This window comes from Scyliorhinus torazame, chromosome 14, assembly GCF_047496885.1.
Source record: "Scyliorhinus torazame isolate Kashiwa2021f chromosome 14, sScyTor2.1, whole genome shotgun sequence".
In the NCBI taxonomy this organism is placed as follows: Eukaryota; Metazoa; Chordata; class Chondrichthyes; order Carcharhiniformes; family Scyliorhinidae; genus Scyliorhinus; species Scyliorhinus torazame.
Genome location: NC_092720.1, coordinates 167,704,637 through 167,730,090, shown reverse-complemented (window position 1 = coordinate 167,730,090; position 25,454 = coordinate 167,704,637). Strand labels below are relative to the sequence as shown.

General features: G+C 54.6%; 1 protein-coding gene across 1 annotated transcript in view; it reads left to right on the top strand.

Moving 5' to 3' along the window:
- The window catches only part of LOC140390197 (H-2 class II histocompatibility antigen, A-U alpha chain-like), a 203,474-nt gene that overhangs the window by 161,014 nt on the left and 17,006 nt on the right, over window positions 1-25,454 (top strand). The window contains exons 3-4 of the mRNA XM_072475147.1: window positions 10,001-10,282; window positions 21,993-22,140. Of these exons, the coding sequence (XP_072331248.1) occupies window positions 10,001-10,282; window positions 21,993-22,138 (428 nt within the window). The 3' untranslated portion in view covers window positions 22,139-22,140. The remainder of the gene's footprint in view (window positions 1-10,000; window positions 10,283-21,992; window positions 22,141-25,454) is intronic.

The window sequence follows — 25,454 nt, the reverse complement described above, 5'->3', positions numbered from 1 at the left end:
TGGACCGGAGTGACTCACTGACCGGGGGATGGAGTGACTCACTGACCGGGGTCCGGAGTGACTCACTGACCGGGGTCCGGAGTGACTCACTGACCGGGGCCCGGAGTGACTCACTGACCGGTGTCCGGAGTGACTCACTGACCGGAGTCCGGAGTGACTCACTGACCGGAGTCCGGAGTGACTCACTGACCGGGGTCCGGAGTGACTCTCTGACCGGGGGACGGAGTGACTAACTGACCGGGGTCCGGACTGACTCACTGACCGGGGTCCGGAGTGACCCACTGCCCGGGGTCCGGAGTGACTCACTGATCGGGGGATGGAGTGACTCACTGACCGGGGGATGGAGTGACTCACAGACCGAGGGATGGAGTGACTCATTGACCGGGGGATGGAGTGACTCACTGACCGGGGGACGGAGTGACTCACTGACCGAGATCTGGGGTGACTCTCTGACCGGAGGATGGACTGACTCACTGACCGTGGTCCGGAGTGACTCACTGACCGTGGTCCAGAGTGACTCACTGTCCGGGGTCCGGAGTGACTACCTGACCGGGGTCCGGAGTGACTGTCTGACCGGGGGACGGAGTGACTCACTGACCGGGGTACGGAGTGACTCACTGACCGGCGGATGGAGTGACTCTCTGACCGGGGGACGGAGTGACTCACTGACCGGGGGACGGAGTGACTCACTGACCGGGGGATGGAGTGACTCACTGACCGGGGTCCGGAGTGACTCACTGACCTGGGTCCGGAGTGACTCTGACCGGGATACGGAGTGACTCACTGACCGGGGGACGGAGTGACTCACTGACCGGGGTCCGGAGTGACTCACTGACCGGGGTCCGGAGTGACTCACTGACCGGGGTCCGGAGTGACTCGCTGACCGGGGTCCGGAGTGACTCACTGACCGGGGTCCGGAGTGACTCACTGACCGGGGTCCGGAGTGACTCACTGACCGGGGGATGGAGTGACTCACTGACCGTGGTCCAGAGTGACTCACTGTCCGGGGTCCGGAGTGACTCTCTGACCGGGGTCCGGAGTGACTGTCTGACCGGGGGACGGAGTGACTCACTGACCGGGGTACGGAGTGACTCACTGACCGGCGGATGGAGTGACTCTCTGACCGGGGGACGGAGTGACTCACTGACCGGGGGACGGAGTGACTCACTGACCGGGGGATGGAGTGACTCACTGACCAGGGGACGGAGTGACTCACTGACCGGGGTCCTGAGTGATTCACTGACCGGGGGATGGAGTGACTCACTGATCGGGGGATGGAGTGACTCACTGACCGGGGTCCGGAGTGACTCACTGACCGGAGTCCGGAGTGACTCACTTACCGGGGCATGGAGTGACTCACTGACCGGCGGATGGAGTGACTCTCTGACCGGGGGACGGAGTGACTCACTGACCGGGGGACGGAGTGACTCACTGACCGGGGGATGGAGTGACTCACTGACCGGGGTCCGGAGTGACTCACTGACCTTGGTCCGGAGTGACTCTGACCGGGATACGGAGTGACTCACTGACCGGGGGACGGAGTGACTCACTGACCGGGGTCTGGAGTGACTCACTGACCGGGGTCCGGAGTGACTCACTGACCGGGGTCCGGAGTGACTCACTGACCGGGGACGGAGTGACTCACTGACCGGGGGATGGAGTGACTCTCTGACCGTGGTCCGGAGTGACTCACTGTCCGGGGTCTGGAGTGACTCACTGAACGGGGTCCGGAGTGACTCACTGACCGGGGGATGGAGTAACTCACTGACCAGGGGAGGGAGTGATTCATTGACCGGGGTATGGAGTGACCCACTGATCGGGGGATGGAGTGACTCACTGACCGGAGGATGGAGTGACTCACTGACCGGGGTCTGAACTGACTCACTGACCGGGGGACGGAGTGACTCACTGACCGAGATCTGGGGTGACTCTCTGACCGGGGGACGGAGTGACTCACTTTCTGGGGGATGGAGTGACTCACTGACCGGGGATGGAGTGACTCACTGACTGGGGCCCGGAGTGACTCACTGACCGGGAGATGGAGTGACTCACTGACCGGGGGATGGAGTGACTCACTGACCGGGGGATGGAGTGACTCACTGACCGGGGGATGGAGTGACTCACTGACTGGTGTCCGGAGTGACTCAATGACCGCTGTCCGGAGTGACTCACTGACCGGGGTCCGGAGTGACTGTCTGACCGGGGCCCGGAGTGACTCACTGACCGGGGCCCGGAGTGACTCACTGACCGAGGGATGGAGTGACTCACTGACCGGGGGATGGAGTGACTCACAGACCGGGAGATGGAGTGACTCACTGACCGGGGGATGGAGTGACTCACTGACCGAGATCTGGGGTGACTCTCTGACCGGGGGACGGAGTGACTCACTGACCGGGGGATGGAGTGACTCACTGACCGGGGGATGGAGTGACTCACTGACCGGGGGATGGAGTGACTCACTGACCGGGGGATGGAGTGACTCACTGACCGGGGGATGGAGTGACTCACTGACCGGGGGATGGAGTGACTCACTGACCGGGGGATGGAGTGACTCACTGACCGGGGGATGGAGTGACTCACTGACCGGGGGATGGAGTGACTCACTGACCGGGGCCCGGAGTGACCCTCTGACCGGGGGATGGAGTGACTCACTGACCGGGGGATGGAGTGACTCACTGACCGGGGGATGGAGTGACTCACTGACCGGGGGATGGAGTGACTCACTGACCGGGGTCCGGAGTGACTCACTGACTGGGGTCCGGAGTGACTCACTGACCGGTGTCCAGAGTGACTCACTGACCGTGGTCCGGAGTGACTCACTGACAGGGGTCCGGAGTGACTGTCTGACCGGGGGACGGAGTGACTCACTGACCGGGGGATGGAGTGACTCACTGACCGGCGGATGGAGTGACTCACTGACCGGGATCCGGAGTGACTCACTGACCGGGGTACGGTGTGACTCACTGACCGGGGTACGGAGTGACTCACTGACTGGCGGATGGAGTGACTCACTGACCGGGATCCGGAGTGACTCACTGACCGGGGTCCGGAGTGACTCTGACCGGGATACGGAGTGACTCACTGTCCGGGGGATGGAGTGACTCTCTGACCGGGGGACGGAGTGACTCACTGACCGGGGAATGGAGTGACTCACTGACCGGGGTCCGGAGTGAGTCACTGCCCGGGATCCGGAGTGACTCACTGACTGGGGTCCGGAGTGACTCACTGACCGGGGTCCGGAGTGACTCACTGACCGGGGTCCGGAGTGACTCACTGACCGGGGTCCGGAGTGACTCACTGACCGGAGTCCGGAGTGACTCACTGACCGGGGCCCGGAGTGACTCACTGACCGGGGGATGGAGTGACCCACTGACCGTGGTCCGGAGTGACTCACTGATCGGGGGATGGAGTGACTCACTGTCCGGGGATGGAGTGACTCACTGACCGGGGTTCGGAGTGACTCACTGACCGGGAGATGGAGTGACTCACTGACCGGGAGATGGAGTGACTCACTGACCGGGGTCCGCAGTGACCCACTGACCGGGGTCCGGAGTGACCCACTGACCGGGGTCCAGAGTGACCCACTGACCGGGGTCCGGAGTGACCCACTGACCGGGGTCCGGAGTGACTCACTGTCCGGGGGATGGAGTGACTCACTGACCGGGGGATGGAGTGACTCACTGACCGGGGTCCGGAGTGACTCACTGACCAGGAGATGGAGTGACTCACTGACCAGGAGATGGAGTGACTCACTGACCGGGGTCTGGAGTGACTCACTGACCGGGGTCCGGAGTGACTCACTGACCGGGGTCCGGAGTGACTCACTGACCGGGGACGGAGTGACTCACTGACCGGGGGATGGAGTGACTCTCTGACCGTGGTCCGGAGTGACTCACTGTCCGGGGTCCGGAGTGACTCACTGAACGGGGTCCGGAGTGACTCACTGACCGGGGGATGGAGTAACTCACTGACCAGGGGAGGGAGTGATTCATTGACCGGGGTATGGAGTGACCCACTGATCGGGGGATGGAGTGACTCACTGACCGGAGGATGGAGTGACTCACTGACTGGGGGATGGAGAGTCTCAATGACCGGGGTCCGGAGTGACTCACTGACCGTGGTCCGAAGTGACTCACTGACCGGGGTCCGGAGAGACTCACTGATCGGGGGATGGAGTGACTCACTGACCGGAGGATGGAGTGACTCACTGACTGGGGGATGGAGAGCCTCAATGAGCGGGGTCCGGAGTGACTCACTGACCGTGGACCGGAGTGACTCACTGACCGGGAGATGGAGTGACTCACTGACCGGGGTCCGGAGTGACTCACTGACCAGGGTCCGGAGTGACTCACTGACCGGGGCCCGGAGTGACTCACTGACCGGTGTCCGGAGTGACTCACTGACCGGAGTCCGGAGTGACTCACTGACCGGAGTCCGGAGTGACTCACTGACCGGGGTCCGGAGTGACTCTCTGACCGGGGGACGGAGTGACTAACTGACCGGGGTCCGGACTGACTCACTGACCGGGGTCCGGAGTGACCCACTGCCCGGGGTCCGGAGTGACTCACTGATCGGGGGATGGAGTGACTCACTGACCGGGGGATGGAGTGACTCACAGACCGAGGGATGGAGTGACTCATTGACCGGGGGATGGAGTGACTCACTGACCGGGGGACGGAGTGACTCACTGACCGAGATCTGGGGTGACTCTCTGACCGGAGGATGGACTGACTCACTGACCGTGGTCCGGAGTGACTCACTGACCGTGGTCCAGAGTGACTCACTGTCCGGGGTCCGGAGTGACTACCTGACCGGGGTCCGGAGTGACTGTCTGACCGGGGGACGGAGTGACTCACTGACCGGGGTACGGAGTGACTCACTGACCGGCGGATGGAGTGACTCTCTGACCGGGGGACGGAGTGACTCACTGACCGGGGGACGGAGTGACTCACTGACCGGGGGATGGAGTGACTCACTGACCGGGGTCCGGAGTGACTCACTGACCTGGGTCCGGAGTGACTCACTGACCTGGGTCCGGAGTGACTCTGACCGGGATACGGAGTGACTCACTGACCGGGGGACGGAGTGACTCACTGACCGGGGTCCGGAGTGACTCACTGACCGGGGTCCGGAGTGACTCACTGACCGGGGTCCGGAGTGACTCGCTGACCGGGGTCCGGAGTGACTCACTGACCGGGGTCCGGAGTGACTCACTGACCGGGGTCCGGAGTGACTCACTGACCGGGGGATGGAGTGACTCACTGACCGTGGTCCAGAGTGACTCACTGTCCGGGGTCCGGAGTGACTCTCTGACCGGGGTCCGGAGTGACTGTCTGACCGGGGGACGGAGTGACTCACTGACCGGGGTACGGAGTGACTCACTGACCGGCGGATGGAGTGACTCTCTGACCGGGGGACGGAGTGACTCACTGACCGGGGGACGGAGTGACTCACTGACCGGGGGACGGAGTGACTCACTGACCAGGGGACGGAGTGACTCACTGACCGGGGTCCTGAGTGATTCACTGACCGGGGGATGGAGTGACTCACTGATCGGGGGATGGAGTGACTCACTGACCGGGGTCCGGAGTGACTCACTGACCGGAGTCCGGAGTGACTCACTTACCGGGGCATGGAGTGACTCACTGACCGGCGGATGGAGTGACTCTCTGACCGGGGGACGGAGTGACTCACTGACCGGGGGACGGAGTGACTCACTGACCGGGGGATGGAGTGACTCACTGACCGGGGTCCGGAGTGACTCACTGACCTTGGTCCGGAGTGACTCTGACCGGGATACGGAGTGACTCACTGACCGGGGGACGGAGTGACTCACTGACCGGGGTCTGGAGTGACTCACTGACCGGGGTCTGGAGTGACTCACTGACCGGGGTCCGGAGTGACTCACTGACCGGGGTCCGGAGTGACTCACTGACCGGGGACGGAGTGACTCACTGACCGGGGGATGGAGTGACTCTCTGACCGTGGTCCGGAGTGACTCACTGTCCGGGGTCTGGAGTGACTCACTGAACGGTGTCCGGAGTGACTCACTGACCGGGGGATGGAGTAACTCACTGACCAGGGGAGGGAGTGATTCATTGACCGGGGTATGGAGTGACCCACTGATCGGGGGATGGAGTGACTCACTGACCGGAGGATGGAGTGACTCACTGACTGGGGGATGGAGAGTCTCAATGACCGGGGTCCGGAGTGACTCACTGACCGTGGTCCGAAGTGACTCACTGACCGGGGTCCGGAGAGACTCACTGATCGGGGGATGGAGTGACTCACTGACCGGAGGATGGAGTGACTCACTGACTGGGGGATGGAGAGCCTCAATGAGCGGGGTCCGGAGTGACTCACTGACCGTGGACCGGAGTGACTCACTGACCGGGGGATGGAGTGACTCACTGACCGGGGTCCGGAGTGACTCACTGACCGGGGTCCGGAGTGACTCACTGACCGTGGCCCGGAGTGACTCACTGACCGGGGTCCGGAGTGACTCACTGATCGGGGGATGGAGTGACTCACTGACCGGGGGATGGAGTGACTCACAGACCGAGGGATGGAGTGACTCATTGACCGGGGGATGGAGTGACTCACTGACTGGGGTCCGGAGTGACTCACTGACCGGGAGATGGAGTGACTCACTGACCTTGGTCCGGAGTGACTCACTGACCGGGGTCCGGAGTGACTGTGTGACCGGGGGACGGAGTGACTCACTGACCGGGGGACGGAGTGACTCACTGACCGGGGGATGGAGTGACTCACTGACCGGGGTCTGGACTGACTCACTGACCGGGGCCCAGAGTGACTTACTGACCGGGGGACGGAGTGACTCACTGACCGAGATCTGGGGTGACTCTCTGACCGGAGGATGGACTGACTCACTGACCGTGGTCCGGAGTGACTCACTGACCGTGGTCCAGAGTGACTCACTGTCCGGGGTCCGGAGTGACTCTCAGACCGGGGTCCGGAGTGACTGTCTGACCGGGGGACGGAGTGACTCACTGACCGGGGTACGGAGTGACTCACTGACCGGCGGATGGAGTGACTCTCTGACCGGGGGACGGAGTGACTCACTGACCGGGGGACGGAGTGACTCACTGACCGGGGGATGGAGTGACTCACTGACCGGGGTCCGGAGTGACTCACTGACCTGGGTCCGGAGTGACTCTGACCGGGATACGGAGTGACTCACTGACCGGGGGACGGAGTGACTCACTGACCGGGGTCCGGAGTGACTCACTGACCGGGGTCCGGAGTGACTCACTGACCGGGGTCCGGAGTGACTCGCTGACCGGGGTCCGGAGTGACTCACTGACCGGGGTCCGGAGTGACTCACTGACCGGGGTCCGGAGTGACTCACTGACCGGGGGATGGAGTGACTCACTGACCGTGGTCCAGAGTGACTCACTGTCCGGGGTCCGGAGTGACTCTCTGACCGGGGTCCGGAGTGACTGTCTGACCGGGGGACGGAGTGACTCACTGACCGGGGTACGGAGTGACTCACTGACCGGCGGATGGAGTGACTCTCTGACCGGGGGACGGAGTGACTCACTGACCGGGGGACGGAGTGACTCACTGACCGGGATACGGAGTGACTCACTGACCGGGGTCCGGAGTGACTCACTGACCTGGGTCCGGAGTGACTCTGACCGGGATACGGAGTGACTCACTGACCGGGGGACGGAGTGACTCACTGACCGGGGTCCGGAGTGACTCACTGACTGGGGTCCGGAGTGACTCGCTGACCGGGGTCCGGAGTGACTCGCTGACCGGGGTCCGGAGTGACTCGCTGACCGGGGTCCGGAGTGACTCACTGACCGGGGTCCGGAGTGACTCGCTGACCGGGGTCCGGAGTGACTCGCTGACCGGGGTCCGGAGTGACTCACTGACCGGGGTCCGGAGTGACTCACTGACCGGGGTCCGGAGTGACTCGCTGACCGGGGTCCGGAGTGACTCGCTGACCGGGGTCCGGAGTGACTCACTGACCGGGGTCCGGAGTGACTCACTGACCGGGGTCCGGAGTGACTCACTGACCGGGGTCCGGAGTGACTCACTGACCGGGGTCCGGAGTGACTCACTGACCGGGGTCCGGAGTGACTCACTGACCGGGGTCCGGAGTGACTCTGTGACCGGGGGACGGAGTGACTCACTGACCAGGGGACGGAGTAACTCACTGACCAGGGGACGGAGTAACTCACTGACCAGGGAGTGGAGTGACTCACTGACCGGGGTATGGAGTGACCCACTGACCGGGGTCCGGAGTGAATCACTGATCGGTGATGGAGAGACTCACTGACCGGGGTCCGGAGTGACTCACTGACCGGGGCCCGGAGTGACTCACTGACCGGGGTCCGGAGTGACTCACTGACTGGGGGATGGAGAGTCTCACTGACCGGGGTCCGGAGTCACTCACTGACCGGGGTCCGGAATGACTCACTGACCGGGGTCCGGAGTGACTCGCTGACCGGGGGATGGAGTGACTCGCTGACCGGGGGATGGAGTGACTCGCTGACCGGGGGATGGAGTGACTCACTGACCGGGGTCCGGAGTGACTCGCTGACCGGGGGATGGAGTGACTCGCTGACCGGGGGATGGAGTGACTCACTGACCGGGGTCCGGAGTGACTCACTGACCGGGGGGGCGGAGTAACTCACTGACCGGGGGATGGAGTGACTCACTGACCGGGGGATGAAGTGACTCACTGACCGGGGTCCGGAGTGACTCACTGACCGGGGTCCAGAGTGACTCACTGACCAGGGGATGGAGTGACTCACTGACCGGGGTCCTGAGTGATTCACTGTCCGGGGTCCTGAGTGATTCACTGTCCGGGGGACGGAGTGACTCACTGACCGGGGTCCAGAGTGACTCACTGACCAGGGGATGGAGTGACTCACTGACCGGGGTCCTGAGTGATTCACTGTCCGGGGTCCTGAGTGATTCACTGTCCGGGGGACGGAGTGACTCACTGACCGGGGTCCGGAGTGACTCACTGACCAGGGGATGGAGTGACTCACTGACCGGGGTCTGGACTGACTCACTGACCGGGGACCGGATTGACTTACTGACCGGGGGATGGAGTGACTCACTGACCGGGGGATGCAGAGACTCACTGACCGGGGTCCGGAGTCACTCACTGACCGGGGTCCGGAGTGACTCACTGACCGGGGTCCGGAGTGACTCACTGACCGAGGGATGGAGTGACTCTCTGACCGGGGGATGGAGTGACTCACTGACCGGGGTCCGGAGTGACTCACTGACCGGGGGACGGAGTGACTCACTGACCAGGGGACGGAGTGACTCACTGACCGGGGTCCTGAGTGATTCACTGACCGGGGGATGGAGTGACTCACTGATCGGGGGATGGAGTGACTCACTGACCGGGGCATGGAGTGACTCACTGACCGGAGTCCGGAGTGACTCACTGACCGGGGCATGGAGTGACTCACTGACCGGAGTCCGGAGTGACTCACTGACCGGGGCATGGAGTGACTCACTGAGCGGGGGACGGAGTGACTCACTGACCGGGGTCCTGAGTGACTCACTGACCGGGGTCCTGAGTGACTCACTGAGCGAGGGACGGAGTGACTCCCTGACCTTAGGTCTTTGGCTTATGGATGTTGTTAGGAAAGTTACTAAGGGTTACCTATAGAGTACTGTATCTTTAGGGGGAGTATTTGTGTTGATAGTTGTTCAGATGCTTACTGTGTATTTAATAAATGTTAACTGGATTCATAGAATAAACATTGTTTTGTTTAAAAATTCTTCAGATCTCTGTTGCATCACACCTGTAGAGTAGGCCCTTGTGCTCCCCATAACCAAAATCTGTTAAATTTTGTTGGTCAGGTGAACTCCATGATATACTTTAGTGTTCTCTAATCCCTGGCCCATAACAATAGTCACTGGTATATTTTCCACACTACATAATGTAGCTATTTTGTTTATCCTGTTACATCGCGTCATTTAAATGTATTCTTTCTGTTTCCTGCCACAGTTGCCCCTCAGATTGCCATGTACCCTGAAGACCCTGTAGAATGGGGACAGTCCAACGCGTTGATCTGTCTGGCTGATGGATTCTACCCTCCGCGAATCATCATGAAGTGGAAGAAAAACAATGAGGATCTGACTGACGGAGTCAACATCACTGAGTACTATACAAAACTGGATTATTCCTACCAGAGATTCACATATCTGAAATTCACCCCAAGTCCAGGAGACATGTATTCCTGCCATGTGGAGCATGAGGGTCTGGAGGAGCCAACAACTGTATTCTGGGGTTAGTATGGATTTGAGAATAGAGCTGATTTCAGCTCTGGTTTATACCCAACCGAGTTTCCTGTTCTTGAAAGGCCTCCATTTACATTTTCACCAAAAAGTAGATAGAATCCCGGGTACTAAAATGTAATTAGTCTGACTGACTGTTAATTAAGTGATTTGGGGCATTAATTGTAAACTTAATCTGAAGTCGATCTCAACATCTGTAATTAATTATTCTACACAGAATGAGAAAATGTGGCTGATTGTGTAATCTTCAGCAGTGAATCTCTGGTCAGTGTAGAACTTTTACAGCATTGAGTGCTGCAGAAAATATAGGTGGAATTTTCCCACCCTGCAGTGGGTTTGTTGGCAGGCAGGAGTAGAGAATCCAGCGGGAGCGATAAACGTTGGAAACCTGCCGGTGTAAAAACCTGCTGGTCTCAAACCCATTTGAAAATGTGTGGTTTGCACAGGTTGGACCTCAGTTTGTTCGTGACTTCGAGGTGAGTGCAACATAGATGGTCTACCTGCCAGAGCTGAACTTTTCTTGTTGCGTTCGATATCACACTGGGGCATTTAATATCACACTGGAGCCTCCTGCTCTTTACGACATTGTCGATAAGGACACCACTGTGCTACAGCACTCGCGCAGCCTCCATTTTCAGACTTTCACCAGTACTTCACCAGGGGTTGCGGAGTGCAGGGGTCTTCTCCTCCCGGAGTCTGACACCGTTATCTAAGGGCTGCCTTGCCTCCCTGGGATTGGCGGCTCTGTACTAGGAGGGGATGGCCACTGGGGGGCACCTGCAGCTGTAGATAGGGAAGATATGATACAGGGGAGGGCACATGTGAAACTGTGCACACGTTTAACTGTGCACACAACCTCCGGATGGGGTGGGTCAAGATCCACGTGGGGCGTGGGCTCTTGGCAGATGATATGTTCATGGGTCAGAATGTCAACCATAACAATGATAGGATCCAATATTTTGGGGAGGCCGAAGAATAAAGGGCCGTTCTACCCGCACATGAAGAGGCTCCAGGTAAATCGGAGGCATTAGGGCAGTGAGGGATGAAGGGTCAAACACGATCCTGACGTAGATGTGTAGCAGCACCATCTTGAGGTCTCGTAACAATGGTGTCCAGCAAAAATTGAAGTAACAAAGGTTCTGTCTGGGAGGGGTATGAGCAGTGTGGGAGGATTACTGAGCTGCTATCCTACCTTAACGCCATGGCAACACCTTCCGTAGTCCTTCTCACTGCCAAAAACACCTGAGTGCAGCCCTGACATCCACAGATAGGTGGAGGCAGCTTGCCAACTGCTACATCCTGCTCACCCTGTTAACTGTGATGACTTTGGTAGAGCTGCGCTGGTGTCCCGAGGCCTGGAGGGCCCCGTCCTGATAAGAGATTCCTGCTCCATGACAGAAGCACTCTCTGTGGCCTGCACTACTGGAGTGGATGCAGGCTGAGGTAGAGGGGACTGTGAGCAGCTGCACACCCTTGGGATGTCCTAAGTGGAGGCTCCTAGGATGCCATGCTGATGCCCACCAGGATGTGTGGCCATGGAGTGAGGGTCAAGCTCAAATCTGGCCGGACCTGCAGGACCCAGGTCTCCATGGTGATCGCCAACCTCCCCATGGTGCTCGCGTGTCAGAGCCACAACATCAGACAGAACATGGAAGGACTCCTCTATTGTTAACTCTAGTCTGCTGAATGACTCTCAAACCTCTGCCTAATGTTCCTCTGACTGCTGGAGACCTGGGATGTCCCTGCCTCTGAATGCTGAGGGAATGTGTTAGTGAGATGTTCACCAGAAAGTGGATCTGAGCCTAATCTAGAGCTACATCCCACCAAGAGCTGTGACTCTGCGCTGGTGGAGGTGTGGGTAAACCCTGTGACAGTCCAATAGAAATGGCAGAAGAGGATTCTGGGAGAAGTCAACTCAGTCCCTTCAACTGTACTGTGAGTAGCCGAAGAACTGGTGTCAAGGAGCAGTTAAGCCCAAACACTACATCAGTGTTTCTCCCTCCTCCTCTAACCAAAAAAAAAGGCGCTGTGAGGAGGACAAGCAAGGGTAAAGAAGGATATCACGGTTAGCAGATTGATTCTGGAAGAAGTCAACTCAGTCACCTCGACCAGCAGATAATTGATTGGCTGGTGACTGGCAAGTAGTTTTTCCTTTCATTTTTCTCTTCTTTTTTTTCTTGACATTGTAGTTGTTGTTGTCAGTTAACTTAAGGGTTGAGACATGGCAGGAAATCCCAGACCCGTGTTTGGGAGTTCAGGGACGTGTCCACTGTCCCTGGCTCCTTCATGTGCGAGAAGTGTGTCCAGCTGCAGCTCCTGTTAGACCGCTTGATGGCTCTAGAGCTGCGGATGGACTCACTTTGGAGCATCCACGATTCTGAGGACGTCGTGGATAGCACGTTCAGTGAGTTGGTCACACCGCAGATAAAGAGTACCGAGGGAGATAGGAAATAGATCACCATCAGACAGAGGAAGAGTAGGAAGGCAGTGCAGGGGTTCCCTGCGGTCATCTCCCTCCAAAACAGGTATACCGTTTTGGATACTGTTGGGGGAGATGGCTCAACAAGGGAAGGCAGCAGCAGCCAGGTACTTGGCACCGTGGCTGGCTCTTCTGCGCAGGAGGGTAGGAAAAAGAGTGGCAGAGCTATAGTGATAGGGGATTTGATTGTAAGGAGAGTAGACATGTGTTTTTGCAGACGCAAACAAGCTCCAGGAAAGTATGATGCCTCCAAGGTGCAAGGGTCCTGGATGTCTCAGAGCAGCTGCAGGACATTCTAAAGGGGGAAGGTGAACAGCCAGCTGTCGTGGTGTATATAGGCACCAACGATATTGGTAAAAAACGGGATGAGGTCCTACATGCTGAATTTAGGGAGTTAGGAGATGAACTAAAGAGTAGGACCTCAAAGGTAATAATTTTGTGATTGCTACCAGTGCCAGGTGGCTGGCCTCCTGCAGTCCTCTGACTGCTGGAAACCTGGGATGTCCCTGCCTCTGACTGCTGAGGGAATGTGTTAGTGAGATGTTCACCAGAAAATGGATCTGAGCCTAATGTAGAGCTACATCCCAGCAAGGGCTGTGACTCTGCACTGGTGGAGGTGTGGGTAAACCCTGTGACAGTCCAATAGAGGCGGCAGAAGAAGATTCTGGGAGAAGTCAACTCAGTCACTTCGACTGTACTGTGAGTAGCCGAAGAACCATGTGCTAGTCAGAGCAGGAATGCCAGGATAGACAGGATGAATGCATGGCTTGAGAGGTGGTGCAAGAGGGAGGGATTCAGATTTTTGGGACATTGGAACCGTTTCTGGGAGAGGTGGGACCATTACAAATCGGATGGTCTACACCTGGGCAGGATTGGAACCAATGTCCTAGGGGGGTTGTTTGCTAGCGTTGTTGGGGAGGATTTAAACTAATGTGGCAGGGGGATTGGAATGCAGGATGTCAGAGGGTAGTAAAAAGGGGATCTTAAAAAGCATTAATGTAGATAAGTTCCCAGGGCCTTATGGGATCTACCCCAGAATACTGAGGGAGGCAAGGGAGGAAATTGCTGAGGCCTTGACAGTAATCTTTGTATCCTCATTGGCTGCAGGTGAAGTTCCAGAGGACTGGAGAGTAGCCAATGTTGTGCCATTGAAGGGCAGGGATAATCCAGAAAATTATAGGCTGATGAGCCTTATGTCAGCAGTAGGGAAATAGAATCATAGAATTTACAGTGCAGAAGGAGGCCATTCGGCCCATCGAGTCTGCACCGGCTCTTGGAAAGAGCACCCTACACAAGGTCCACACCGCCACCCTATCCCCATAACCCAGTAACCCCACCCAACACTAAGGGCAATTTTGGACACTATGGGCAATTTAGCATGGCCACATCACCTAACCCGCACATCTTTGGACTGTGGGAGGAAACCCACGCACACACGGGGAGGATGTGCAGACTCCGCACAGGCAGTGACCCAAGCCGGAATCGAACCTGGGACCCTGGAGCTGTGAAGCATTTGTGCTATCCACAATGCTACCGTGCTACCCTGGAATTGGAAATTGGAAAAGATTCTTAGAGACAGGATTTACTCACATTTGGAAACAAATGAACTTATTAGTGATGGACAGAATGGTTTTGTGAAGGGAGGTCGTGCCTCACTAATTTGATCAATTTTTTTGAATAAGTGACAAAGATGATAGATGAGGGGAAAGGCACCTTTTTTGTTCATCGTTTATAAATGATTTGGAAGAAAATGTAGCTGGTCTGATTAGTAAGTTCACAGGCGTCACAAAAATTGGTGGAGTTGCGGATAGTGAAGAGGACTGTCAGAGGATACAACAGGATATAAACTGGTTGGAGTCTTGGGCGGAGAAATAGCAGATGGAGTTTAATGAGGTAATGCACTTTGGAAGGTCCAATGCAGGTCGGAATTACACAGTAAATGGTAGAACTCTTGCAAGTACTGACAAGCACAGATCTGGGCGTGCATGTCCACCAATCATTGAAAGTGACAACACTTGTGGATAGGTGGTCAAGAAGGCATACTGCATGCTGGCCTTCATCGGTTGGGGCATTGAATATAAAAATTGGCAAGTCCTGTTGCAGCGGTACAGGACCTTAGTTAGGCCTCATTTGGAATATTGTGTACAATTCTGATCGCCACACTACCAGAAGGATGTAGATGCTTTGGAGAGGGTACAGAAGTGGTTTACTAGGCTGTTGTCTGGCATGGAGGGCATTAGCTATGAGGAGAGGTTAGATAAACTCGGTCTGTTCCCATTGGAATAACGGAGGTTGAACATAGAACATAGAAAATACAGCACAGTACAGGCCCTTCGGCCCATGATGTTGTGCCGAACGTTTGTCCTAGATTAATCATAGATTATCATTGAATTTACAGTGCAGAAGGAGGCCATTCGTTCCATTGAGTCTGCACCAGCTCTTGGAAAGAGCACCCTACCCAAAGTCAACACCTCCACCCAACACTAAGGGTAATTTTGGACACTAAGGGTAATTTATCATGGCCAATCCACCTAACCTGCACATCTTTGGACTGTGGGAGGAAACCGGAGCACCCGGAGAAAACCCACGCAGACACGGGGAGGATGTGCAGACTCCGCACAGACAGTGACCCAAGCCGGAATCGAACCTGGGACCCTGGAGCTGTGAAGCAATTGTGCTATCCACAATGCTACCATGCTGCCCTTAAGAAGAAATAAATCTACACTATATCATTTTACCGTAATCCATGTACCTATCCAATAGCTGCTTGATGGTCCCTAATGTTTCTGACTCAACTACTTCCACAGGCAGTGAATTCCATGCCCCCACTACTCTCTGGGTAAAGAACCTACCTCTGACATACCCCCTATATCTTCCACCATTCACCTTAAATTTATGTCCCCTTGTAATGGTTTGTTCCACCCGGGAAAAAAGTTTCTGACTGTCTACTCTATCTATTCCCCTGATCATCTTATAAACCTCTATCAAGTCGCCCCTCATCCTTCTCCGTTCTAATGAGAAAAGGCCTAGCACCCTCAACCTTTCCTCGTAAGACCTACTCTCCATTCCAGGCAACATCCTGGTAAATCTCCTTTGCACCTTTTCCAAAGCTTCCACATCCTTCCTAAAATGAGGCGACAAGAACTGTACACAGTACTCCAAATGTGGCCTTACTAAAGTTTTGTACAGCTGCATCATCACCTCACGGCTCTTAAATTCAATCCCTCTGTTAATGAACGCTAGCACACCATAGGCCTTCTTCACAGCTCTATCCACTTGAGTGGCAACTTTCAAAGATGTATGAACATAGACTCCAAGATCTCTCTGCTCCTCCACATTGCCAAGAACTTTACCGTTAACCCTGTATTCCGCATTCATATTTGTCCTTCCAAAATGGACAACCTCACACTTTTCAGGGTTAAACTCCATCTGCCACTTCTCAGCCCAGCTCTGCATCCTATCTATGTCTCTTTGCAGCCGACAACAGCCCTCCTCACTATCCACAACTCCACCAATCTTTGTATCGTCTGCAAATTTACTGACCCACCCTTCAACTCCCTCATCCAAGTCATTAATGAAAATCACAAACAGCAGAGGACCCAGTACTGATCCCTGCGGTACGCCACTGGTAACTGGGATCCAGGCTGAATATTTGCCATCCTCCACCACTCTCTGACTTCTATCGGTTAGCCAGTTCGTTATCCAACTGGCCAAATTTCCCACTATCCCATGCCTCCTTACTTTCTGCAGAAGCCTACCATGGGGAACCTTATCAAATGCCTTACTAAAATCCATGTACGCTACATCCACTGCTTTACCTTCATCCACATGCTTGGTCACCTCCTCAAAGAATTCAATAAGACTTGTAAGGCAAGACCTCCCCTCACAAATCCGTGCTGACTATCCCTAATCAAGCAGTGTCTTTCCAGATGCTCAGAAATCCTATCCTTCAGTACCCTTTCCATGACTTTGCCTACCACCGAAGTAAGACTAACTGGCCTGTAATTACCAGGGTTATCCCTAGTCCCTTTTTTGAACAGGGGCACGACATTCGCCACTCTCCAATCCCCTGGTACCACCCCTGTTGACAGTGAGGACGAAAAGATCATTGCCAACGGCTCTGCAATTTCATCTCTTGCTGCCCATAGAATCCTTGGATATATCCCGTCAGGCCCGGGGGACTTGTCTATCCTCAAATTTTTCAAAATGCCCAACACACCTTCCTTCCTAACAAGTATTTCCTCAAGCTTACCAGTCTGTTTCACACTGTCCTCTCCAACAATATGGCCCCTCTCATTTGTAAATACAGAAGAAAAGTACTCGTTCAAGACCTCTCTTATCTCTTCAGACTCAATACACAATCTCCTGCTACTGTCCTTGATCGGACCTCCCCTCGCTCTAGTCATTCTCATATTTCTCACCTATGTGTAAAAGGCCTTGGGGTTTTCCTTGATCCTACCCGCCAAAGATTGTTCATGCCCTCTCTTAGCTCTCCTAATCCCTTTCTTCAGTTCCCTCCTGGCTATCTTGTATCCCTCCAACGCCCTGTCTGAACCTTGTTTCCTCAGCCTTACATAAGTCACCTTTTTCCTCTTAACAAGACATTCAACCTCTCTTGTCAACCATGGTTCCCTCACTCGACCATCTCTTCCCTGCCTGACAGGGACATACATATCAAGGACACGTAGTACCTGTTCCTTGAACAAGTTCCACATTTCACTTGTGTCCTTCCCTGACAGCCTATGTTCCCAACTTATGCACTTCAATTCTTGTCTGACAACATCGTATTTACCCTTCCCCCAATTGTAAATTGAGAGGCGACCTGATAGAAGTCTACAAGATTATGAGTGGCATGGACAGAGTGGATAGACAGATGCTCTTTCCTAGGGTAGAGGAGTCAAGTACTAAGGGACATAGGTTTAAAGTGCGTGGGGAAAAGCTCAGAACTGATGTGCGAGGCAGGTTTTTAACACAGAGTGGTAAATATATGGAACGCGCTGCCTGGGGAGCTGGTGGGAGCAGGTACGATAGCGGCATTTAATGGGCATCTAGACAAATATATGAATAGGATGGGAATGGAAGGATACAGACTCCGCAAGTGCATACGGTTTTAGGTTCAGCAGGTACCATGATCGGCGCAGGCTTGGAGGGCCGAAGGACCTGGGGATACAGCAGAGGTTGGTTGAAATGCATTTCTCCTGAGTGATGATCCCTCTCCAGAAGAGCCAGAGGATTCTTTCAGATTATTAATTCATGGGATGTGGGCATCGCTGGCTGAGTCTGCATTTATTGTCCATCCCTTCAACTGAGTAGCTTGTTAGGCCATTACAGAGTCAACCACATAGCTGTGGATCTGAAGTCAAACTCTTGAAGAATCAGAGCGACTCGAAACGTTAACTGTTTCTCTCTCCACAGATGCCGCCAGAGTTTTCTCCTGCACCTGCTGAATTTTCCCGGAATTTTCTGTTTTATTGCTTTGTTCCACGAAGTAGTTACACACCTTAGGATAGGATCCTTTGATTTGATCAGTCAGGGACACAAGGGCATTAATGCAGGTATGAGGATCGAGAAGGTAGAAGTAGAGGAACCTCAGCTTTTGCAATAGTCCACCAGGTTTGAGGGCCTTGCAGCCTTTATGGATGAGAGCAGGGCCACAAGGATGAGCGAACCTGCCATGGTACCATGGTACAGGAAGCCATTCAAGTGTTGGGAGTAAATAGGAATATTGTGGCAGTAGAGAACAGTATAGTCAGGTTTACAGATGCAGTTCTCTTGCCAAGATCAAGAGTTCAGACGGCTGTGTTGTCTGCCTGGTGCGAGGGTTTGGGGCATCTGCTCTAAGTTAGAGAGGATCTTGCAATGAGGGAGGAAGGATTCAATTGCTGTCGTCTATGGAGGAACCAACAACATAGCTAGGACTAGAAAAGAGTTTCTGCATCATCTGGATTATTAGCTGAGCTAATTGGCTGAGGGTAATTAAGATTAGAGAAATTAATCATGGCTCACAGACTGGTGTGGGAGACATGGGTGATGGTTCATGGAGCATTAGCACCAGCACTGTGGAAAGTGGGGGCTGTACCATTGGGACAGGCTTCACCGGAACTGTGTCATGACCAGTGAACTGTTGAATCATATAACTAGGGAAGTAGGGAGGGCTTTAAACTAAAGAGTAGTGAAAAGAGAGGAGATGTAGCAAATCCAACAAACGATAAGGTAATAGAGCAGGGTAGTGATTTGGACAATGATTACCAATGTGTGGCAGGAAGGGAAAGAGCATACAAACTAAGTGTGCACCAGCAAATAATGCCAGAAATTGCAAAAATGATAAAAAGACAGTTAAAGGCTCTGAATCTGAATGCACACAATATTCATAACAAAAAGGATGAATTGTTAGCACAGAGATAGATAGATATGTAGGACCTAATCAGCATAACAGAAATCTGGTTGAAAGTCGGCCAAGGTGGGACTTCAATGTTGAACGGTATTTGACATATTGAAATGACATGAAATTGGAAAAGTTGGTGAGGCAGCTCTGTTAACGATGACATTCGTATAGTAGTGAGAGATGATCTTAGCTCAAAAGGGGACGATGAATCAGGTTGAGTGGAGATAAGAAATAGGAAAAGTTAGAAGTCACTTGTAAAAATAGATTATTGGCCCCCTCACCAAAGTCACACTATAGGACAGAGTATTCAAGAAGAAAAAATTGGGCCATGTAAAAAGGTACTGCAATATTCATGGGAGACTCTAACATTCATGTAGTTTGGGAACATCAGATTGGCAAAGGTAGCTGGAGAATAAGTTCACAGTGTATTCGGGACAATCTTTTACCTGGCTCTAGCATGTACTGCTCTAAAGAACAAAGATACCATAGACCTGGTAATGTGCAATGAGACAGGATTAATCAATGACCTCTTAGTGAAGGATTCTCCAAGTGGCAGTGATCTTAAACATAATAAAACTTCATGTTCGGTTTGAGGGTGAGAAATGTGGTCCTTTTTAAACCCAAAAAGGTAATTAAAGTGACATAAAGGTAAATGAAATGGCAGAAACATTGCAAAGGTCTTGTGTCTGTCTTTACTACAGAAGACTTTGAAAACTTCCTAAAGATATTTGAAAATCAAGAGGGCAAAAGCAAGGAGGAACCTAAAATAATCACCGTCTCCAGGGAAAGGGTACTGGAAAAACTATTAGACCGAAAGGCTAACTAGTCTGCAGGACCAAATGGTTTGCAACCTATATTATTAAAAGAAGGGGCTGCTGAGATAGTATATGGATTGGTAATAATCGTTCAAAATTCCTTAAATCCAGGAAAGGTCCCACTGAAAAGCAAATATATTCAGGAAAGGAGGGAGAAGCAGGAATCTATAAGCCCATTAGCCAAGCAACTGTCATTGGCAAATTGCTGGAATCCATTATTAAGAAGGTTAAAATAGGATTCTCAGAAAATCTTAATGGAATCAGACACCATCAACATGATTTTGTGAAAGGGAAATTGTGTTTAACTGATTTGTTAAAGTTCTTTGAGGAATTAACAAGCAAGGTGAATAAAGGGGAACATGTAGATGGGGGATACTTGGATTACTAAGTGTCACATCAAAGGTTGCTGCACAAAATAAGATTTCATTGTGTGGAGGGTAACATATTAGCATGGATAGAGGGAGCAGGCTGTAGGGATAAATGTGTCATTTCCAGGTTGGCAAGCTGTAACTAATGGAGTGCTATGGGGATTAGTGCTGGGTTACAATTATTTAGAATCTATAGCAATTACTTGGATGAAGGGACTGAGTGTGTGCTCACTAAAGTTTGTCAATGACACCAGGAGAGGTGGGTAAGTAAGTTCTGAAGATGACCCAGAGAGCGATGACGTTCTCAAGTTGAGGCAGAGAGTCTGCAAACTGATATAAAAAGGTTAAATGGGGGGTAAATATTTGGCAGATGGAGGATAATATGGGATAATGTGAACTTGCCCACTTTGGCAGGATGAAACACAAAGCAGTCTACTGTTGAAATGGAGAGAGATTGCAGAACTCAGTGGTACAGAGGGATCTGGGTGTCCTGGTACAGGAATCACAAAAGGTTAGTTTGCAGGTACAGCAAGTGATGAGGAAGGCCAAAGGAGTATTGATGTTTATTGTGAGGGGAATTTTTTTTAAAATTTGTTCATGGGCCGTGGGTGTCGCAGGCTGGGCCAGCATTTATTGCCCATCCCTAATTTCCCTTGAGGGATGATGTGGAGATGCCAGCGTTGGACTGGGGTGGGCACGGTTAGAAGTCTTACAACACCAGGTTAAAGTCCAACAGGTTTCTTTGGAATCACGAGCTTTCGGAGCGCAGCTCACCTGATGAAGGAGCTACGCTCCGAAAGCTAGTGATTCCACAGAAACCTGTTGGACTTTAACCTGGTGTTGTAAGACGTCTTGAGAGGGCAGTTAAGAGTCAAACATGTTACTGTGTATCTAGAGTCACATATAGGCCACAACAGGCAAGGATGGCAGATTTCCTTCCCTGAGGGACATCAGTGAACCAGATGGGTTTTTACAACAATTGACAATAGACTTTTAAATCGTAGTGGCAGGATTTGCGTAGTGGCAGAAGTTGAACCTGGGTCCCCAGAGCGTTACTCTGGATCTCTGGTTTACTAGTCCAGTGACAATACCACTATATCACCTCCTCCCCATAAGGAATGAAATATAAAAGATGGATGTTTGACTGCAGCTGTACAGGGCCTTGGTGCGACCACATCTGGGATACAGGTTTTGGTCTCCCTGTTTCAGAAAGGGTATAACTGTGTTTAAAGCAGTTGAGAGAAAGCTCAATATACTCATTCCTGGATGAAGAGCTTATCCTCTGAAGAAAGATTGGCCCACTGTAGTTTAGAAGAATGAAAGGTAATCTTATTGAAATATATAAGATACTGAGGGACTTTGATGAGGTCGATTATAGCGAGGATTTCATAGAAGAATGCAGAAGGAGGCCATTCGGCCCATCGAGTTTCTGCAGATAGTGCTGTTACTGTGGCCATACTAATAGTGCGTATAAATTTATCACCTTTTTTGGATCCTTGAGTGTGTGGCTGTGACACTGTGAATGTAGAACAAGCTTTATGGACAATAGTGACCAGTGGGTATCCAAATTGTTGATGCAGCTGCCTGGTGAGCGAGAATCTCCAGTGTTGTGTGTTCACCTTGTGTTTCACTGTGAGACTCTCATTCCTTTACAGAACCTGAAGTACCTGAGGAAAAGTCTGGTCCCGGGACAGTAATCTGTGCTTTGGGGCTCACCCTGGGAATCATCAGTGCTGTTGTAGGGATCATCCTACTGATCAAAGAGAGACAGAGGCTGCACGCTCAGCAACACGGCATCTAGGGGTAAGTACAGGATACACAATCTGTGTGTATTATTAACATTCCCAAAAGTGAGTTTCAACCAAAGTCCCCACTCCTGATTGTTCATTGCTGAACCCCAGCAACAATCGAAACAGATATTTTTGTTCTAAACTGGAAATATTTTAATTTAAACTCACAGGGCCTCGAAGGGGAGAGAGAGAGAGAGAGAGAGGGGGGGCTCGAGAGAGCGAGAGAGAAGGGGGGAGAGAGCGGGGGCTCAAGAAAGAGAGAGAGGGGGGAGAGAGCGGGGGCTCGAGGGAGGGAGAGGGGGAGCGGAGGCTCAAGGGAGGGAGAGGGGGAGCGGGGGCTCAAGAGAGAGAGAGAGAGAGGGGGGGGAGAGAGCGGGGGCGCGAGGGAGGGAGAGGGGGAGCGGGGGCTCCAGAGAGGGGGAGCGGGGGCTCGAGAGAGGGAGAGGGGGAGCGGGGGCTCGAGAGAGAGAGGGGGGAGAGAGAGAAAGAGCGAGAGCTCGAGGGAGGGAGAGGGGGAGCGGGGGCTCGAGAGAGAGAGCGAGGGGGGGGAGAGAGAGAGAGAGAGAGCGGGAGGGAGGGGGGAGCGGGGGCTCGAGAGGGGGGAGGGGGGAGAGGGGGAGCGGGGGCTCGAGAGAGAGAGGAGGGAGAGAGATAGAAAGAGAGAGAGGGGGAGCGGGGGCTAGAGAGAGGGGGAGCGGGGGCTCTAGAGAGAGAGGGGGTGGGAGAGAGAGAGCGGGGGCTCGAGGGAGGGAGCGGGGGCTCTAGAGAGAGAGGGGAGGGAGAGAGAGAGAGAGAGTGCGGGGCCGAGAGAGAGAGAGAGAGAGAGAGAGAGCGGGGGCTCGAGAGAGAGAGAGAGAGAGCGGGGGCTCGAGAGAGAGCGGGGACGAGAGAGAGAGAGAGAGAGAGGGGGCTCGAGAGAGAGAGAGAGAGAGAGAGAGAGAGAGCAGGGGCTCGAGGGAGGGAGAGAGGGAACGGGGGCTCGAGAGAGAGAGACTGGAGGGAGAGAGAGAGAGCGGGGGCTCGAGAGGGGGAGCGGGGCTCGAGAGAGAGAGAGGGCTCGAGTGAGAGAGAGAGCGGGGGCTTGAGGGAGGGAGAGGTGGAGCGTTGGCTCGGGAGAGAGAGAGAGAGGGGGGGGGAGAGAGCGGGGGCTCGAGGGAGGGAGAGGAGGAGCGGGGCTCGAGAGAGAGAGAGAGAGAGAGAGAAGGGGAGAGAGAGAGAGAGCGGGGGCTCGAGGGAGGGAGAGGGGAGCGGGGGCTCGAGAGAGAGAGAGAGGGGGGAGAGAGATAGAAAGAGCGAGAGGGGGAGCGGGGGCTAGAGAGAGGGGGAGCGGGGGCGAGAGAGAGAGAGAGAGAGGGGGGAGAGAGAGAGCGGGGGCTCGAGGGAGAGCGGGGTCTCGAGGGAGGGAGCGGGGGCTCTAGAGAGAGAGGGGAGGGAGAGAGAGAGAGAGAGAGCGGGGCCTCGAGAGAGAGAGAGAGCGGGGGCTCGAGAGAGAGAGCAGGGGCTCGAGAGAGAGAGAGAGAGCGGGGGCTCGAGAGAGAGAGAGAGAGAGGGGGGCTCGAGAGAGAGAGAGAGAGAGAGAGAGAGAGAGCAGGGGCTCGAGGGAGGGAGAGAGGGAACGGGGGCTCGAGAGAGAGAGACTGGAGGGAGAGAGAGAGAGCGGGGGCTCGAGAGGGGGAGTGGGGCTCGAGAGAGAGAGAGGGCTCGAGTGAGAGAGAGAGAGGGGGCTCGAGGGAGGGAGAGAGGGAGCGGGGGTTCGAGAGAGCGAGAGAGACGGGAGGGAGAGAGAGAGAGCGGGGGCTCGAGGGAGGGAGAGGGGGAGCGGGGCTCGAGAGAGAGAGAGGGGAGGGAGAGAGAGAGAGAGCGGGGGCTCGAGGGAGGGAGAGGGGGAGCGGGGCTCGAGAGAGAGAGGGGGGAGTGGGGGCTCGAGCGAGAGAGAGAGAGAGGGGGGAGAGAGAGAGAGAGAGAGGGGGAGCGGGGGCTAGAGAGAGGGGGAGCGGGGGCTCGAGAGAGAGAGAGAGGGGAGGGAGAGAGAGAGAGAGCGGGGGCTCGAGGGAGGGAGAGGGGAGCGGGGGCTCGAGAGAGAGAGAGGGGGCTCGAGAGAGAGAGAGCGAGGGGGAGAGAGTGAGAGAGAGAGAGGGAGCGGGGGCTCGAGAGAGAGAGAGAGAGAGAGAGAGAGGGAGAGAGAGGGGGAGAGAGTGAGAAAGAGAGTGAGAGTGGGGGCTCGAGGGAGGGAGAGAAAGAGCGGAGGCTTGAGGGAGAGAGAGAGAGGGAGAGAGAGAGGGAGCGGGGGCACGAGAGAGAGAGGGGGAGAGAGAGGGAGCGGGGGCGCGAGGGAGAGACTGAATGGGTCTGGAGCGAGAGGGAGCGGGGGCTCGAGGGAGAGAGAGAGGAGGAAAGCGGGGGCTCGAGGAAGAGAGAAAGAGGGAGCGGGGGCTCGAGGGAGAGAGAGAGAGCGGGAGCGGGGGTTCGAGAGAGAGGGAGGGAGAGGAGGAGATGATGTGTTGGGTATGCCGGGTCTGCGAGGACTGCGTTTGCTGCTGCAGTGAGAGAGACAGGCTTCCAACACTTGAAGAAATGCAACTTGATTTTATTGAACTCTTAACTATCATACATACTTTAACTATGGGTTGACACTATGCTGACTTGACTGGAGACCTGAGGCTAAACTGACCAGACTATCTTACTACCACATGGTGGATGTTCTAGTTGCTGCTCGCAGGCTCTGACTGTCTCAGAGGCTGCATCCCAAGAGAGCAGGAAAGCTAGTGCCCTCTGGCTTTATAGTGGTCGTGTCCTGTCTGGTGATTGGCTGCTGTGTTCTGTGTGTTCACTTGTCATCCTGTGTGTCAATCACTGCCTGTCTGTGCACTATCATATACCTGTGTTATATTATGACAGGAGAGAGAGGGAGAGGGGGCTCGAGAGAGAGAGGGAGCAGTCTCAAGGGAGAGAGAGAGGGAGCAGGGGCTCATGGGAGAGAGAGAGAGAGAGAGGGAGCGGGGGCCCCAAAGGGAGAGAGAGAGAGAGAGAGAGGGAGAGGGGTCTCAAGGGAGAGAGAGAGAGAGGGAGTGGGGGCTTGAGGGCGAGGAGAGGGAGCGGGGGCTCAAGGGCTCGAAAGAGAGGAGCGGGGGCTCGAGGGAGAGAGAGAGAGCGAGAGGGAGCGGGGGCTCGAGGGAGAGAGAGAGAGAGAGAGGGAGCGGGGGCTCGATGGTGAAGGAGAGAGAGGGACCGGGGGCTCGAGGGAGAGAGAGAGAGAGGGAACGGGGGCTCGAGGGAGGGAGAGAGAGAGAGAGGGAGCGGGGGCTCGATGGTGAAGGAGAGAGAGGG